Source organism: Ambystoma mexicanum, chromosome 8, assembly GCF_040938575.1.
Source record: "Ambystoma mexicanum isolate Mex_15411 chromosome 8, UKY_AmexF1_1, whole genome shotgun sequence".
Taxonomy (NCBI): domain Eukaryota; kingdom Metazoa; phylum Chordata; class Amphibia; order Caudata; family Ambystomatidae; genus Ambystoma; species Ambystoma mexicanum.
Genome location: NC_090929.1, coordinates 795,267,195 through 795,284,740, shown reverse-complemented (window position 1 = coordinate 795,284,740; position 17,546 = coordinate 795,267,195). Strand labels below are relative to the sequence as shown.

General features: G+C 45.6%; 1 protein-coding gene across 2 annotated transcripts in view; it reads right to left on the bottom strand.

The window, feature by feature from the left end:
* The window catches only part of LRRTM3 (leucine rich repeat transmembrane neuronal 3), a 269,916-nt gene extending 258,780 nt beyond the window's left edge, over positions 1–11,136 (bottom strand). For both annotated transcript variants that reach the window (XR_011268613.1, XM_069610634.1), the window contains exons 1-2: positions 10,648–11,136; positions 8,800–10,332 (exon numbers count right to left, since the gene is read on the bottom strand). Coding sequence is in view for 1 of the 2 variants with exons in the window: in XM_069610634.1 (XP_069466735.1) it covers positions 8,807–10,332; positions 10,648–10,651 (1,530 nt within the window). In the remaining variant the exon portion in view is untranslated. The remainder of the gene's footprint in view (positions 1–8,799; positions 10,333–10,647) is intronic.
* Between the last annotated feature and the right edge of the window lie 6,410 nt (positions 11,137–17,546).

Sequence of the window (17,546 nt, the reverse complement as noted above, 5' to 3'; positions counted from 1 at the left end):
GTGGGGTTCAGGCTAGGGTTCTTGCGCTTAATCCAAGAGCATTTTTTGTGCCTGAGGCTGCCATTCCCTCAATCTGGTTGTATCCGATGCAGCATTGTCATCTTTGGATTCAGTAACTCTCTTTGGTTTACTACAAAGAATATACACTCTTTTTTCTGCATCTACTATTAGGTGGAAAGTCCTCACAAATAATGTTAGAAATCTCACTGTAAAGCCGCTAAGGGAGAGTCGCATTGACAGTGTGAAAGCAGTAAGGTTCCAAGTGACTGACATCTATGACGCACTAATGGAATTAGCACAGTTAAGCAAAGCTGATGCTGGAGTCAGACATGAGGCCCAAAGTCTGGCTAACTAGATAACTGACTTCAAATTTCTGGTTTCACTTGTAGTTTGGCACGATATCTTGTTTCAGATTAACATTGTGAGCAAGACATTACAAAATAAGTCAGTGGACATTGTGACTGCTACTTCATTGATGAAAGGATGCATTCAATTAATTCTTTGTAGCCTACAGAGCCAATGGATTTGAAAATGCCATCATTGCTGCCAAAGAAATGGCAGGTGACCTAGGAGTTGAGCCTGTCTACAAGGAGATCACATTTGTCAAAGAAAGAGGCAGTTTGATTATGAGGGCGGAGATGATCTAACACAGACCCAAAGCCCAGAAGAAAAGTTCAAGAGGGAGTTTTTTTATGTGCTTGTTGACACAGCCCATGGTTCAATTGAAGAAAGGTTTGGCTAAATGAAGGATCATGAACGATTCTGGGGCTTTCTGTATGACCTTAGCAAGCTTCCTATGGACAGAAAAACACTATTGGAACATTGTACAAACCTTCACCAGTCACTAAAACATGGTGAATCTTCTGACATCACTGGCAATGACCTTCATGTTGAATTGGAAAATATATGCTACATGTTACCAAGAGGGACAGTTACACCACTACCAGTTCTCGAGTATATTCATGATGCTAACCTGAAGAACATTTTCCCAAATGTCTGGATATCATTGAAGATTCTGCTCACTCTGCCTGTCACAGTTGCATTTGGTGAGCACAGCTTCTCCAAACTGAAGCTCATTAAAACGTACCTTCGATCAACAATGGCCAATGAAAGACTGACAGTGCTTGCTATTTTATCAATCGAAAATGGCTTTGGCCAATCCCTGGATCTATCCGACGCTGTGCTTCAATTTGCAAGGGCAAAATCAAGAAAAGTTACTTTTTGAACATATAATACAGGTAACATTCTAAGACTGTCACCTAGTGTCTAATGTATGCATTTTCTATTGCATTTGCATTTGTATTTCTATCTGGTTCTTAATGAAGTGCCCTATTTACAACATTTGTAACACATTTTTTGGTTGACATTTTTAGGGGTCGGGAGGGGTACCAACAATGCTTCCCGCCTGGTGTGCAATCGGGTCTAAGACCGGCCCTGGCTCTCAACTCACCCGCTTTTGGCGGGTGTCACCCGCCTTGCAAACAGCTGAATCACCTGCCAAGTCCATCATACGCCCCATTCACTTCTATGGGTTCTCACCTGCCAAAAAGAAAATCTGGTGTTTTCACCCACCTTGGTGACACAAAAGGTTGGGAGCTATGCGGAGGAAGTTCTGGTAAATTTGAGCCTGCTGAATTGGCTAGGCGCAGAATCGGTACCAGTTGAAGCGATGCTGCATGGGGCGATAAGGAGCTCTGTTGTGGAGCATCAAGGAATTTCACAATATATGACCTCCAGAGCTCAGAAAAATGGATATGGCACCTTCTGGCACTGGCAGACTGCGAAGACTGATGTCCTGCTCTCCAGAAGTTACAAAGCAAAAAACACAAGTTGCAACAAAAAGCAGCCTGACAGCATTTAAAGCCTTGTAAAAAAATATTAAGCCAAACGATTGTAGTAGCTTTATTTCTCACATCCTGAATGGAAAACTATATGTCCCAGAATGAAAAAAATGCAAGCCTGAAAAACTTCCATTTAATCCCATTGTAGTTTTAGCACTTTAATACACCCAACGGGAAACAATAATCCTAAAGAGTTACCCATGACCCCTAACCTAATCTTCCCCCAACAACCCCTTTCCACATACAGCTAGTACACAGAGGAAACCTAGGCAGGTAAGCTACCCCCCGCCCCCGGATGGGCAGGGAGCGACCAGAACCCTCTAACCCAAACATCGCCAACCGAGGACAAGGAACACGCCTGCATCAACCAGATCCACACTTCACTGACCGTAACACAGAGGAAACTGCCACTTCTTAACATGCCTGCCAAATGGGCGGACAATACAATAGCAAACACACAGAATAATCATAGATGTCGAGTGCAGAACCTCTAAAACCTCAACTTTCTGCATACACTTCTCAGACAGAAATCACACAACCACTTCTCTGCACAGCAATCCACATGTAGTTCACCACATTGCAACAACAGACAAACAACACATAACTCGACATAACGGCACACTGGGAAGTCGCACCGACCCGAAAACAGCACCTCAGCAAACGGTGCCAACCGAAATGAAGCTGCCAACAGGACACCAGAACTCTCACTTTCCTATTCCCGCTACACCCTACCAACCACCCTACTCCTGCCCTTTTCAGATCAGCCAGAGCGCCTCGGGACCACTCCGGTGGTGACAGTGTGTGGTACAAATACCTTTAACATTAACACGCACTAAAAGAAGTTTAATCATCTCTTGTATGGAGATTGTCACAAACTACAAGCTTCTTTTAGGCATGATTTTAAGAATATTTAACTATGGATATAAAAGCACATCTTTTTTGCTTGTCAGCGTAGTAGAAATTATGGACATAAACACATTTTTAAAAGGGATTTCTTTTTGGGTTACTCTCTGTAATGCAGCGCCCAGGTCGAGGGACCATGCGGGTGGACGGCATCGGCCAACTTTTTTGAGAGGGTGCATGTCTCCTGTATGTTTAAAGAATTTTTAAAAAAATCACACCTTTGGTGCACAGGAATCAAACGCTGATCATTCGCGCCTGTGAGGCAAGATTCTTAATGTGGAACTGTCCATATTGACATTTTCCTATAAGTGTTATGTTTTGTAACAGAAACTTAGATATAACGGGGTGCACCTTTTTATACTTAGCCAGCAATGTAATAGAAAAATGTGTGCTTGGTAAAGGCTTATTTGTCCCTTACACTTTCTTCAATTGTGAAAGACAAATTGAAGGAAGTGTGCATATTTCACTATAGGTTATATTCACTTCCTGCGACATCACTTCCCAATTAGTGCGTCAAGTTGTAAAGCACCGGAGGGGGGCGTCTGTACTCCTGCTCTCTATATGGCATAGGAGAGGCACAGAGCATCCCAGCCAAGATTCTCTATTGTTGGTAGCAATGGACGAGCAATGAAGGCTTATCTCTCAGGAGGTGATGCCGGCTGGTTCTTAAGTACAGTGTAGTCCCCAAGCACCCACAAAGGAATGTCCACACACTATCTTAGTGAAAAAACAGTCTTTATATAAATAAGGTACAAGGTTGCATACACAATCACAATAACACACTTGGTACTCTGGCAATACTATAATGGCAAATATATACAGGTCTACGTGGTACCACTCTTAACTATTGATTCCTTTGAAATGCATCAAGTTGAAATACAGTTCAAATGGCATACGAATCAGATTATAAGATGAATCAACGATAGATGACAGAAAGAAAGCAAGTTAAATCAAACAATGGCAGAACAGTCTCCCGTCTACCTAGAGACAGTTCTGTGCGAGGATCCCCCCACCTGGGCAACCTGTAAATAAAGCGTATTTGACGCCCCAGTCCAATTATGCTCAATATAGTCTTGAGTCCTTCTAAAAGGTTCCACGACCCCAAAGTACCTTGTTTCGTGGAGTTCTTCGATGAGTCGTCGACGGCCCTTCTTGAGTGAACTCCCTTTAAGATAGGAGCCACGTGAATCGGTGAAGAAAAGGGTGAACACTGTCATTGCGGCAGCAGTTTCGGTTCTTGCTGTGCTCCTTGACGATTGGTCAAAAACATCCTGCAAGCTGAGGGGTGCGGTGCACCTCGATGACGAGTGTTCGTTGCCGCAAAGATTTAATGAAGAACTTTGGCCCAGCAATGGCATTGAGTCGTCAGCGTCTCTGTGGTCTTCGGGTGGTGGGACACACACCAGCGGATTCTCCTCGGTCATTGGCAGCCTTGACTTTCTCCAGCAGGACGAAAGCGGTCGACGATGATGAGCAGGGGAGTCCTTGTTTTAATGTTCTTAGGCAAGGGAGCACTGCGGCTCCGGTCGACGACAGCGGTCGTCGATGGTGATGGACTTCAATGTCTGGGAGCTTCATTTCATGATTCCGCGGCGGTCCCCGTTTCCGGTCGGCAGCCTTTCGAGGGTCTGACGTCCAGGGAGCTTTGGCAAAAATCAGCTGTTGCACGATGGTCCCTCGTAGCTCGGGAAGAGGTCTCCTAGCCAGGTTCTCTCTTGGATCAGTTCCTTGACAGTCACGTAACTTTCAGATTAGCGAAGGACAGCAGCAGCAGCAATCCTTCTTCTTCCAGTGGGCTTCAAGGTTAAGCATCAAGTAGCAACTTCAGCTTCTGAACGATTTCCATCGGTGAGAGGCCCCACGATATACTGTTGATCCCCCATTCACTCTGCTGGGTCACACTCAGGCAACCAATCACTCAGAAGGGCATTCAGGCAGCCAATCAGGCTCACAGTGCATTCAGGCCATTCTTCTCCATCCAGACACTCACAACACGGAATGTGGATTCGGACAAGCACTCTGCCATTCAGCACTCTACATTGCATTCATACCAGTTTCAGGCAGGGCTGCCTCAGTCATTGTGTCAACCACCAGATACTAGACACCCATAACATGAAATGCGTATTTTTCATGCACTCCATTCACCCAGGTCCCACCCCACGGGGATATCCACAACATACAGTCATTGGGAAGGCTCCAGCCGGTCTGGCCTGGACTTCCCCACGTTACCATATATGGAACTTCCACCCAACAGCCAGTCAAGGGGAAGGGACAGAGTCAGGGCTTCCCGGGACTTCGGGAAAAATAAGCTAACAGGGATAGAAAGCAAGAGGCCACCGGGGCATCTTGTTTCCTATCAGGAGTCAACTGATCCCAATGGCAGGGCCTGGTTATCCCAAAATGGAGGATACTCAGAGCACCTGTCAAATTCAGCACAGAGCTGCCACCAGCCCATACACTGCTCTGTGGGCCACACACAGGTGCCCAAAAACATCCACTAGGAGTACAGGGTCATACTCCCACCCTTGGGTGCCATAAGGGTATCCCAAGGGTCTGTTCACCAAACCAAAAAGAGGAAGAGCCGCACCGCCAGGAGTCCCACATGAACTCCTGCATGGAAAACAAGATAGAACATACATGATAAAGCAATACAGGACAAGTATATGGAGGCCCTGTCCCTCCAATGCATTTCCCGCATCACACAAGTCCCCCCATGTTTTGGTTTTGACTAATTATTGCGGCGCAAGCCACACATTTTCCAAAACCATTGTTACAAAAGAGATAGAAGGAAATAGCGTTCTGAACTGAGAATTTTTGTTTGGCATGGCAACCAGCAATGCCACGAAATGAAATGGCCAACTCACTAAATAAATATGTCCAAACTCCTCCACCATACTACCCAGTGACGAGCTCCGTGACAAGATTTGCTAAAATCCGCAGCTTTGTAAGAAGCAAGTATGCTGTGTTTTCCATTTCCCAGCTGTGTAGTGGTTTGCCTTATCGGCTATTTGGGGCCATTTTAGATACTTTTGGGCTACTTTCGGGAGCAATCTTTTAGTGTTTTTTTCTTTTTACAGATGCAGTGACAGGCTGTCAGGGTAGGGTGGGGTATCAAGCCTACCCCAGGGCTGAAAGCGATGCTTCCAGCCAACAGTGCCCGAGGCCCAGCCCTGTACCCAGCTGCACCTCACTGTTTTCAGTATTTCTGCATCTCTCTGCCTGGGTATCTCTTCAACATGAAGCAAAGGCTGTGACAGAAACTTATTTCCCATCTGCTGCTCCTGAAGCCCTCCTGGTCTACACCCACCTCTTTACCCCCCACATTCTATTTTAGACAGCCTTTATTGAAAGCTCGAATCTTGTAGCACGTTTAGAGGAGGGATCCGGAATTGGGCTATTTTCAGTAGCAGTCTTTTTGTGCGAGTTTTTTTAAAGATGCAGTACCAAGCTGTCTGGGGAGGGGGTGGCACGCCTACCCAAGGGCTGCAAGCACTGCTTCTAGAACTCTGAGCTCCGAGGCACCGCCCTGTACCCAGCTACACCACACTGTTCTCAGTTTGTCTGCATCTCTATGCCTGGGTATTTCTTTAGCATGCAACAAAGACTGAGAGAAACATCTTTGCCATCTCCTGCTCCTAACTACCCTAACCCCCAATCTCTCTAACCGCACTCTACCCCCACTCACTATAACCCCTCACTCTACCCCCACTCACCCACCCTACCCCCACTCTCTCTACCTTAGACCTATCCTATCTACCCCACCCCTCTCTACTCCAATCCACCACCCTCTCCCCGCTCTCTCTAACCGCACCCACCCTGTCCCACTCTCTCTACCCCTACCCCAATCTCTACCCCCTACCAACTAACCCCCACTCTCTCTACCCCCACCCTAACCCCACACCCTCTCACCCCACTCTCTCTATCCCAACCACCCTTTTCCCACTCTCTACCCCACCCACCCTACACCTGCTTCCTCTACCACCACCCATTCTTCCACTTCTCTCTCTACTCCCACTTTCTCTATACCAACCCACCTTACCCTATCCCACACTGTCTACCCCCACCCACCCTAACACCACTCTATCTACGCCCACCCTACCCCATTCTCACTACCCCACCCTGATTATCTCTATCCCCACCCACCCTACCCGCACTATCTCTACCCTCACCCACCCTACTCCATTCGCTCTGCACTCATCCTACCTCAACTCTCTCTACCCCCTCCAATCCTACATCCAGTACCTTTACCCCACCAACCCTACCACCATCCTCTCTACTCCCTCCCACCCTACATCCAGTCTCTTTACCCCCACCCACCCTACCTCCACTCTCTCTACCCACCCACCCTACCTCCACTCTCTCCACCCCAACCACGCACCCTACCTCCACGAGCTCTACCCCTACAACCACTCTCTCCACCCCAACCACCCCACCCTACCACCACCCTCACTACGCCCCACCCTACCCCCACTGCCTCTACCCCCACCAACCCTATCCCCACTCTACCTGTACTCCCACATGCTCTACCACCACCCACCCTACCTCCAGTCTCTCCACCCGAACCTTCCACACTACCTCCATTCTCTACCCCTACCACCCACCCTACCACCACTCTCCACCCCATCCATGCACCCTACCCCCACTCTCTCTAAACCCATCCACCCTATACCTCCACCCACTCTACCCTACTCTCTCTGGCCCCACCAACCTTACCCCCACCCACCAGATCCCGGCTCTCTACCACCTCTCATCATTCCTCTCACTTTATTTCTTACCCTCTCACTCTTAACCATTTTCGCTCAGATTTCCTCTTGCTCTTCATCGATGGCACCCTCTCCCAATCGTTTCCTCCCTTGCTCTATTCTCCTTCTTCATCATTCTCTTGCACACACACCCGCCCCCTTATCGCAGCCTCTTTTGAAACTTCGCACTTTCTTCCTTGCATTTTGGTGCCTGTAAATGAAAAATGCAAAGAACAGTAGTAAAAACCAAAACTATTAGCTTTGCCGATGCTTGTGTTTAAGTATTAGAGCCCTGCTTAATGTCTCACATTTAACAGTCCACATCATTGTGTAGGAGGTTCAGGTGTGAGGGGAGAAAGTGAAGTGATGTCAGAGAAGGATACGAGGAGGAGGAGAAAGAGGAGAAATGATAATTAGAGACTAGAGGTGTTTCAACATAATCTCCTGGCTTTATATGTCACAGAATTGCTAGGTAACTGGTGCTGTAGGCGGTCTTTCAGTTGGAAATGTTCCATCACCGCAATAATAAAGGCTTTGCTGATACAAAACAATGTTAACAGGTCGTTGCAGGCTGCGGAGTCGCAGACGGGCAGTGCGCAGCCATATGAGTCGAGCTAACCCAACCATAGCTCGTGAGAAAGAAAATGCGGCTAGGGTGCTTTTAGCCTTGGTATGGACTTGAAAACAAAAACGGACTAGTTACGGCGTACCACATATTTATATTCCCTTGCCACGTCTTCTCGTTCCTTTTTTACGATGTGCACTAGTAGGAGCTACATTACGGATAATTTCGCTTATAACCCCGCCTCCCCCAATATCGGTGTCCAAGCTGCAGTATTGTCATGTTGCTTGTATGGCAGCATAAAAAAGCCCAAGCAATACATTCGGAGCACAGTAAACCTAGAATATAGCAGAAAACACAATGATAGCAAAGTCAGGGGGAGATTTTACAATCGAACTGTATGCATGAGCAATACAAGAACAACAAGCAAAATTGCAAACTAGAAGAATCGAGACGATTCTCATGACATGATATTATTTAATAGCCACAATGCCATTTTGTTTCCACACGCCGCCTCTGGAATACGTATCGCATAACAATACTCTGACTTTTTACAGTTGCTACATTTATAAACGATGACCATTTAATTCACTCAGGAAAAAAACAGAAACGCCACACAATAAAATTGCCACTGGCCACCATAAGGGAGGATTTATGGTTAGATACATTGAACGTGCTATATTGCACACGCACGTCATTCTTATTTGTGTTCAATGCCTCGTGCCATTTTCAGCTTTTGAAAAGCTCTTACCTCGTTGTCATACCTCACATTCCTTGGACACTGATTTGTTGAGCATGTGTGCTGCATTCAGTAGCATCTCACTGCTGTTGTTGGCGGGTTTATAATCTAAATACAATTCCGGTGTCGCGCTCATTTGCTTTAGAAACTGTTTTTTTATTTTCTCCTGCTTCTTCACCAGAGAGCGTTGCTGTAGTTGTGTTATACTTACAGGGTAACTCTTCCATGACACGTAGATGACAAGCAGGACGACGAGAAAGGACAAAAGGAGAGCCACACTGCCTGTTATTGCCTTATGGACAGAGATATGCTCTGCCTTCTGGTTAGCTTCAGAGCACGATTCTGTTGCTACAACCGTGGGAAGAAATGAGTGTTTACGATCGTCTTTAGGTCTTGCGTGTTTGGATTTATGAGTTGGTCTTGGTCCTGCTTTTGGAAAGCCCAGTCTTTGTGTTGTACTATTGCCACAAATGCTATAATGTTTGACTGCTTCTATCAAATTCACGCCTTGCAATTCTTTTGGACTAGCACAGATGATTGCGGTCTCCCGTAGACCTTTAAAACCTATCAGCCATTTGACTAAAGAACATATATTTTGACTGCATTCCCAAATATTTCCTGCAAGGCTGATGTCTATTAATGATATCCAGGAGTCCAAGATTTCTTGGCCAATAAAGGTAAGCTTGTTAGAGTCCAGGTTGAGGCGCTGTAGATTTGGCACACACTGAAACACACTGGGGCCACTGAAAGCTTCAATGTCGTTTCCAGACAAATCAAGTCTTTGCAAGGAACCCCAGGTCCAAAACATAGTTTGTCCTATCAGGCTGATTTTATTCCACTGCAAATGGAGGTTTTGAAGATTGGCTAGTCGTGGGAAAAGGGCCAGGTTGAGCTTTGAGAGCTGATTGTGTTCAAGATGCAGTTCTTTTAATCGGATCATACCAACAAAAACATTTCTAGCTAAACTGCGAATACGATTATACCCCAAGTCCAAAAGTTCAAGGTTTCGACAGTCTTGAAAGATTCGTACAGGAAGTGTTCTCAATAAGTTGGACCTTAAATGTAAACTCTGTAGCTTTCTTAATCCACTAAACTGTTCTGATCCTAGCGATTGCAGCTGATTATACGATAAATCCAAGTTTCGTATGTTTGTCATTGATCTGAAGGTGTTGTTAATGAAATATGACAGTTTATTGGAACTCAATATCAACTCTTTAATTCTGTATACACCATTAAACGCATTTTCATTGATATTGCTTATATGGTTATGGTCAAGATAGAGCCAAGTCAACTGATTAAGGCCTTTAAACTGATCACATTTTAGCGTATGAAGACTGTTATATCGGAGTGATAAACCTAAGCAGGCAGCAGATATACTTAAGGGTATTTCTTGCAGATTTTGAGATTCACAATATAGCATTTTGCTTTCACATCTACAGGCTTTAGGACATCCTCGGTCAGCAGAAGAAAGGATTGCCAATAAAATAGTAGTGACAATTACCAGAGCTACAGGTGATCCACTTAGTAGCCTAAATACCTGGAAACCTGGAAACAAAATAACTTAGAAAAGTTAACCCAAAAAAACATGGTCCATGTTCTTCACATTACAAAACACACGTGTTATTCGAATACTGTGAAACACTTTGTAAATGTGTCATTTTCATTTCATACGAGTTTGCGCATATTTAAACCTTCATAGATAACAAAAGCATCGTTTTTACTTCAAAGCTATCAAATTATAGCAACTATATATATATATATATATAAAACAAACAGAATTCATAATTAGATTAATAGAATACATTGTTGGAACGTAGTTGTTCAACTACAGAATAAAAGGTTAAAATGTAGATAACATACCCATTGTTTGTCTTTTTCTTAGGTTTCCTTTAATGCTTTTTAAAAATTAGAACGCCAGAAGCATAAACGTCCCATTCAGCTGCATTGCAGGGAGAAGGAGCTTTCTCACATTCGCGAAGAAAAATGTGATCCAGATATAGACATTTTGAAACATTATTCTTTAGCAACCACGTATGACCCTGTAAGCATACATGAATATGCATGCAGCATTTGCAGCCAAAGATCACACTTCGTTTGGGGAGGCGATCGTGATGGAAATTGCGTTTTTGCATGTTTTCTGTCGTTTAGTTTCAGATTTCAAATATCTCCTCGCTGATACATCTTTCTGCATCTCTGGAAACAGCGACCACTTAATGACATCCGTATTTCATATCAATTCACCTAGAAAAGCTCCTCCACGGCTAGAGCCATTAAAACAACCCTCAAACTGAACGTGCTGGCTAGTTTCTGCCCTTTAAGAGCTCCTGTAGTAATACTGTTGCATTGATCTCCGCGAATGTTGTTTCATGAAATCCTGCCTCCAGTGGTGAAAAGTATTATAGACTAATGAAATCACAATCACATGATCTGCTAACAATAGAGAACAAGCATTGGCAAAACCATAGTTTTGGCATTTGCAGTTCATTGCATTCTACATTTTCCAATGATTTTACCCTCAACATCTGTAGTTATTTCTTGCAGAATTGGATCTTATTTGTATCTGGTTGGAGAGGTTTGGAGTAATTAATGAGCAAGCCACCGAACATATCCTGTGCTAACACATGCTGTTTTTGGGTCGAGGAGTGATTATTCAGAGCCCTCGAGTTTCCCAGGGCCTTGCAGTAGAAGGCCATCGAGTCCTGTATTTTTCCCTTTGGATTCTGGGACTTGTTTTTTGGTTCCCATTTGACATTCAGGAGCACTACAAGTCCCAGAATGCCAAGCAAAACCACAACTGAAATTTCTTCTCAGCCTTGCCATGGGACACCTGCAGCTTTCAATGAACACAGCAAAGATCTAACCCTATCAGGAATTGAACCTGTGTCTGCTGATGGTCCTGGTGGTGGGAATGACCACTCTGCTACCAGAATGAACAATACTAGACACTGTACTAAATACTACTTTCAAACTTACGGCAGTCCAATACGTTAGTATAAATGCAGACTATGTTGCTGGAAATGCCTTATGGAGGGACAGGGCCTCTTTTGGTTAACAACACCCATGGGATACACTTATGGCACGCATCTGTGGGGGTACACCCTGGCACCCCTTATACGTCTTTTTGGGCACCTATGTGTTGACCGCAGGATATGGGTTGGTGGCAGCTACATGCTGACTTGGCAGTGGATCTGAGTATCCTCCATTTTGGGATACCCAGGCTCCGCCAAAGGAATCAATGGATTCCTACACAAAGGCAAGATGGCCACTGTGGCCTGTTGGTTTCTAATGCCTTTGAACTTTTTCCCCAAAGTCCTGGGAAGCCCTGTCTCTGTCCCTTCCTCCTGAATGGCTGTTGGGTGGAAACACATATATGTCTCTGTTGTTCCCTTTCCCCTGACTGGCTGTTGGGTGGAAATACCATAGGATCTGATATGATATTTTATTTATAGCGCGCCCATACACAAGTGTTACAAACCGTGACGAGGCAAAGGGGGGGGAAACAAGAGGGGACAAGACAACGATCTTACTAGGCCCAGTGACATTGAGATCGCGCACGGGAGAGGAAGGGGGAAAAGTGCAGAAGGAAGGGGAGGGGGAGAAGTGCAGGACATAGGATAAAAACATAAGAAACAAGAAGTGCAGCAATAGGTGGCAGTGCAAGTTAAGTGCAGTACGACAAGTGATGGATAGTGCAGGTAGGGGGACAGTAGGGTTACAGATACACTCCCAAGTGCAGGGTTGCCGGGAGGCAGTGCAGGTGTGCAGCTGGGAGGATAGGTACCTGGGCCCGTGGTTCAGAGGGTGGCCAGGTAACCAGTGCAGTATCAGATAGGTGATCAGCAGGGAAGAGGAAAAGAGAAGGCAAAAGCCAAGAGGAAAGTCTTGAGCTGCTTCTGGAACCGGAGGTGGCTCTGCTCAAGGTTCAGAGGGGCAGGGAGACTGCTCCAGAGGGAGGCACCAGCAGAAGAGAGAGATCGGCCTCAGGCTCGCTTCTTGGAAAAACGCCTGACCCTGAAGGAGTTGGAGGTGGAGGAGCGAATGGCTCGAGTGGGAAGATAATTCAGAAGAGAAAGCTGGAGATTTTGGTCCCAGGCCCCAGAAGGCCTTGTGGACAATGCAAAGGGTCTTGAATTTGATCCTTGCAGCCACTGGGAGCCAATGTAGAGATTTCAGTGTTGGAGAAATACAATCTCTGGGCTTGAGACCAAGGACAAGTCTCGCAGTCTTGTTCTGGATGAGTTGCAGAGGGCGGAGAGTAGCAGCAGACAGATTTAAAAAGAGGCTATTACAATAGTCAAGCCTAGAGAGAACTGGGGCTTTAGAGACCGTGAGCTTCTGGGGGAGTGAGAAGAGAGGGAGAGGGAGAATACCCCTGAGGAGGTGCAGTTAGTAGTTTGACTTCTTAGAGACGTCGGAGATGTGGGGGGAGAAGGAGAGAGTGGAGTCGAAGATAACACCAAGGTTCTTAGCCTCGCAGGTAGGAGCAGGGGAAGGGCCAAGGGAGGCTGGCCAGAGAGCGAGGGGAAAGCAGGGTGCTGGTGTGCCAATGAGGAGGATCTCTGTTTTGCTGGCATTTAGGCAGAGGTCATTGGCGGTGCACCACTCTTGGATTGCAGAGAGACAATCTGGGATGAGAGAGGGAGAAGAGGCAACAGTGGGGAGCCTGAAAGAGAGCTGAGTGTCATCCGCATAGCATCGGAAGTTGGCACAGAGAGCAGCAATGCAGTGAGCAAGACGTGCCAGGTATTGGTTGAACAACCAGGGAGAGAGGTTAGCCCTCTGGGGAACACCGCAGGTGGAGAGAGAGATAGAGGAGAGGAAGGACCCAAGTTGGACCTGGTAGGGTCGATCAGAGAGGAAAGAGGTTAACCAGGCCAGAGCTTGCTCAGTGTTACCCAGGTTATCACAGATCCGGTTGAGCAGGATGGCATGGTTAACCGTGTCAAAGGCAGAGAAGAGATTGAGTAGGATGACAGAGGGGAGATTAGAGTCCAGGTTGGAGAGCAAGTCTTCATGGTTATTCAGGAGAGCAGTTTCCATGCTTCTGGATGCTCTGAAACCAGATTGGTCATGGAGACTGCCAACAGATTTGGTGTGAAGATTAAGCTGGGAGATGGCCACCTTTTCCATGAGTTTGCCCAGGAAAGGACGGTTGGAGAGTGGGCGATAATTAGCCAGAAGGCAGGGGTCGGCTGAAGGCTTCTTGAGAAGAGGGTGCACAAGAGAGTGCTTCTGGGGGAGGGGAAGGTACTGGAGGTGAAGGAGTGGTTGCAGAAGTCAGCCAGGGCTGGGGCGAGGGTGTCAATGTGGTCCTTTATGGTTTTGTAAAGAACATCGAAGAACCTGTTTGGATGAGGTTTTCATAAATCGGACTTGTCTAGATACCTCATCAGGGGAGAAGAGCGGAAATGCAGAGTGGGGGGGGCACAGTGGGGCTGGAGGGAGATGAGAGCGTGGAGGGAGAAAAACCTGTTTGGATGAGGTTTTCATAAATCGGACTCATCAGGGAATATATGGCTCTCGGGCTGCCTCTTTTTAGTCTGACTGGATGAATGTAGTTTGAAGTGAACTCACATTCTCTGTTGTGGGTCTCTGGTTTCTGTGTGTGTGACACAATAATGAGACAGTCTTGACTGAAACTGACATGAATGCAGTGTAGTGTGCCGAGAGGCGGGGTACTTGCCCTAATCCACATCTTTTGTTATGGTTGTCTGGGTGGAGTGAACAGCCTAAATGCCTGTAAATCTGATTGGCTACCTGCCTGCATGAATGCCCTTCTGTGTGATTGGCTGACTGAGCCTGGCTCAGCCAGAGTGAATGGGGAACAGATGTGCATATCTGGGGACCTCTCACTTAACGGTTCTACGTTATTTCGCTGCAGTATTTTTCATCGCGGGTTTTTTCATCGCCGTTTTTCTTTCAAAAAACCTGTTTCTTTTTTTTGGGGGGGTTACCCCCCAAATCCCCCCTTTTTTTTAATTCCCTTACACCACAACCATTTATTAAATTTTTTAAAGTTTTTTTTTTTTTCGAAATAAAAACGGCGATGAAAAAACCCGCGATGAAAAATATCGCAGTGAAATGCGTGTATACCCACTTAACAATTTGTTCAGAAGCTGAAACAAGAAGAAGCTGTTCTTGAAGACCAGTTGGATGAGAAGTCTGCTGCTGCATTTCTTTACTGTAATCCGAAAGTTGTCATGTCTCCCCAATGACGGATCCAGAGAGGACCTGCAAAGAAGACCTCACCCAATCTTTGAGGCAACATCGTGCAAAGCTGCTGCTCTTCATCGAAGTATCCTGGAAGCCAGTCCTGTGTGCCTGCCGTCCGGAGAAGGGGTCTTCAAAGTCCAGAAGAGGAGTGCCTGACATCTGGAGCGAGAGAAGTCCATTGGTGTTGCCCAGGGTTCGGAGGGCTTGTTTTGTGACCACTGGAAGCTGTTGCAGTCTACTGCCCAGAAAAGGGGGTACCCTGGCATAGTGCTGCTGGACACCCAGAGCTGCGAAAGTTCCAAACTGCCTAAGAACATTTGAAAGGACATACTTGAGGTCACCACTGACCACTTTTTCCCACTGGAGAGAGCCCAAAGTTGTTGGGTGCAGTGGAAGGTCTTTCAGAAGGTTTCCCACCACCAGAAGCTAACAAAGACATCCTGCGAGTCCAGACTTGGTGAGGGTCTGAGGTCAACTCTAGTGGTCGAGGCCAGGATGCCAGAAATTGTCCAGATGTCCATGTTGCGGCTGCAGCAGCTAAGAACCAAAAGTCGGAAAAACGCCATATTCCAAAAACGGACATCAAAAGTGACCTATGCACCCATCACTGCAAGAAGTCATCAAAAAGTCCCAGGGGATTTACTTTCATCTGCCAAGCCTTTAAGGAGCTCACAGCAAGTTTCATCTTCCCAGGACTTCTACAGTCAGAGAAATCATCGACCAAACGAGAGCACTGCGAAGAGACAAACTGCTGCACTTCCAAAAGACTTTGGTTCCTTTTTATTCTTGGACTCAGCATCCCAGTGGCGCCTTCTTCCAAAGGGGGACCATCCTCAGAGGGAATCGTCCAGTAAAGCCGAGAAACTCTGCCACTTCGCCTGCCATGGCACCAAAGGTACTATGATGAGGAGCATCTTCTAGCTTCAGGAGTCATCCAGGGGTCCCAGATTCGTCTTGGAATCTGTTCCCCTGTGGTCTCTGAGGTACTTTCGGGGTGGTAGAACCTTTTAAAATAAAGCACAAGGTTATTGAACATTATTGAACTGGGCTGTAAAAGACAACATAAGTTACTCCCTAACTTTTCCCTTACAGGTTGCCCAGATGGGGGGATCCTCACTCAGAATTACTTGTCTAGTCTAAAGAAAGCATCTTGCCACTGTTCACAACTAACCTGCCTTTCTTACCAATTCTATGCTGTTATACCCAACTTAAGAATCCACCTGCCTATTTAAAACTGACTGCAGTTAGTGCATCTATTACTGGATTTAAGTCATGTGTGGTACCTTTCTTTGAATACGTTTTCCAAGTACAAAGGGTTATTATTCATATGTAAATTCAATGTAAAAACTTTGTTAAAGGGACGTTATGGTTGCAAGTAAAACCTAAAACCCCCTGAAATTCGCCAGTTATGGTAAGCAAATCAACCATAACTCGCGCCACCACGGTGCACGGCTAAGAATAACACCCATGACATCAAAGATGACATCACAGATAGTTTTGATGACATCACTGATGACATCACATGTGCATTTAATTTTCATAGGAAGTCCCTACAAGGGGTTGTGAATGTAATGTTGGCAAAAAAGTGTCAGGGGTCATCTGGAGATGTGTGATGAACTACATACTTGATTATGCAATGTATTGCTCCAAAGAACATTCCATTGCAGTGTTGTTTCTAGAACAGGAACCTACTCATACAGAAACATAGGCATTGGCTGCAGCATACACCATAGAGATGTAATATTTCTAATTTTCCCATGTTGTATAGTAAAACGGTGAATGCTTCTGTATCACACCTTTGCATACTGTGAAACATATAAGTAGGTAATAATGCATCACTTACTATATGCTTGTACTACTGCACACAAAACATTAAGAGACCACAATGTATACAAATATGTGGTTTATACAGGGAGAGTAAAGTAAGTAAACAAGAGGCAGTATCATAAGCCATTGTGTATAACCAACATGATTATCTTTACGCATAGAATTGATTGCTGTGTTTCAGGCCTGCTTCTTCCCCTATGTATGTGCATCATAATATGCAATTGAATTCTAAGGAAAGTACTGTAAGAACATGTGAGAATAGCAATGTCTACAAATGTAATACCTTTGGAATTTTAAGTTTTTGACTATTAGTGAATAAACTCACCTGGCCTAGATATGTGAAGTGTCCGCTGATGAATAAATGACAGATTAAAAAGGGGCAAAGAGTAAGTGGCTTTATTAAATATATTATTTAGATATATGTATATATATGAGGAGGAGGAAGACAGTGCGTGTCCAACAGCAGGGGCTGGTAGCTGTTAATGATCAACCTGCGTTCCACATTCGATATGATCCCTTCTCACCTGCGGCACGCTACAGCGCGCTCTCAGCGGACTGCTGCATTCTGATGACAGCTATCTTCTTCTACGTAGCGCGGATGCTACACATCTCCCTTCCTTTATTTGCACACAAAATGAAACACATCAAAACTACCAAAAGTCTATCTACATATTCACACAAAGTCCTCCATCTTTCTTGGCTTGCGATATACTCTTCCG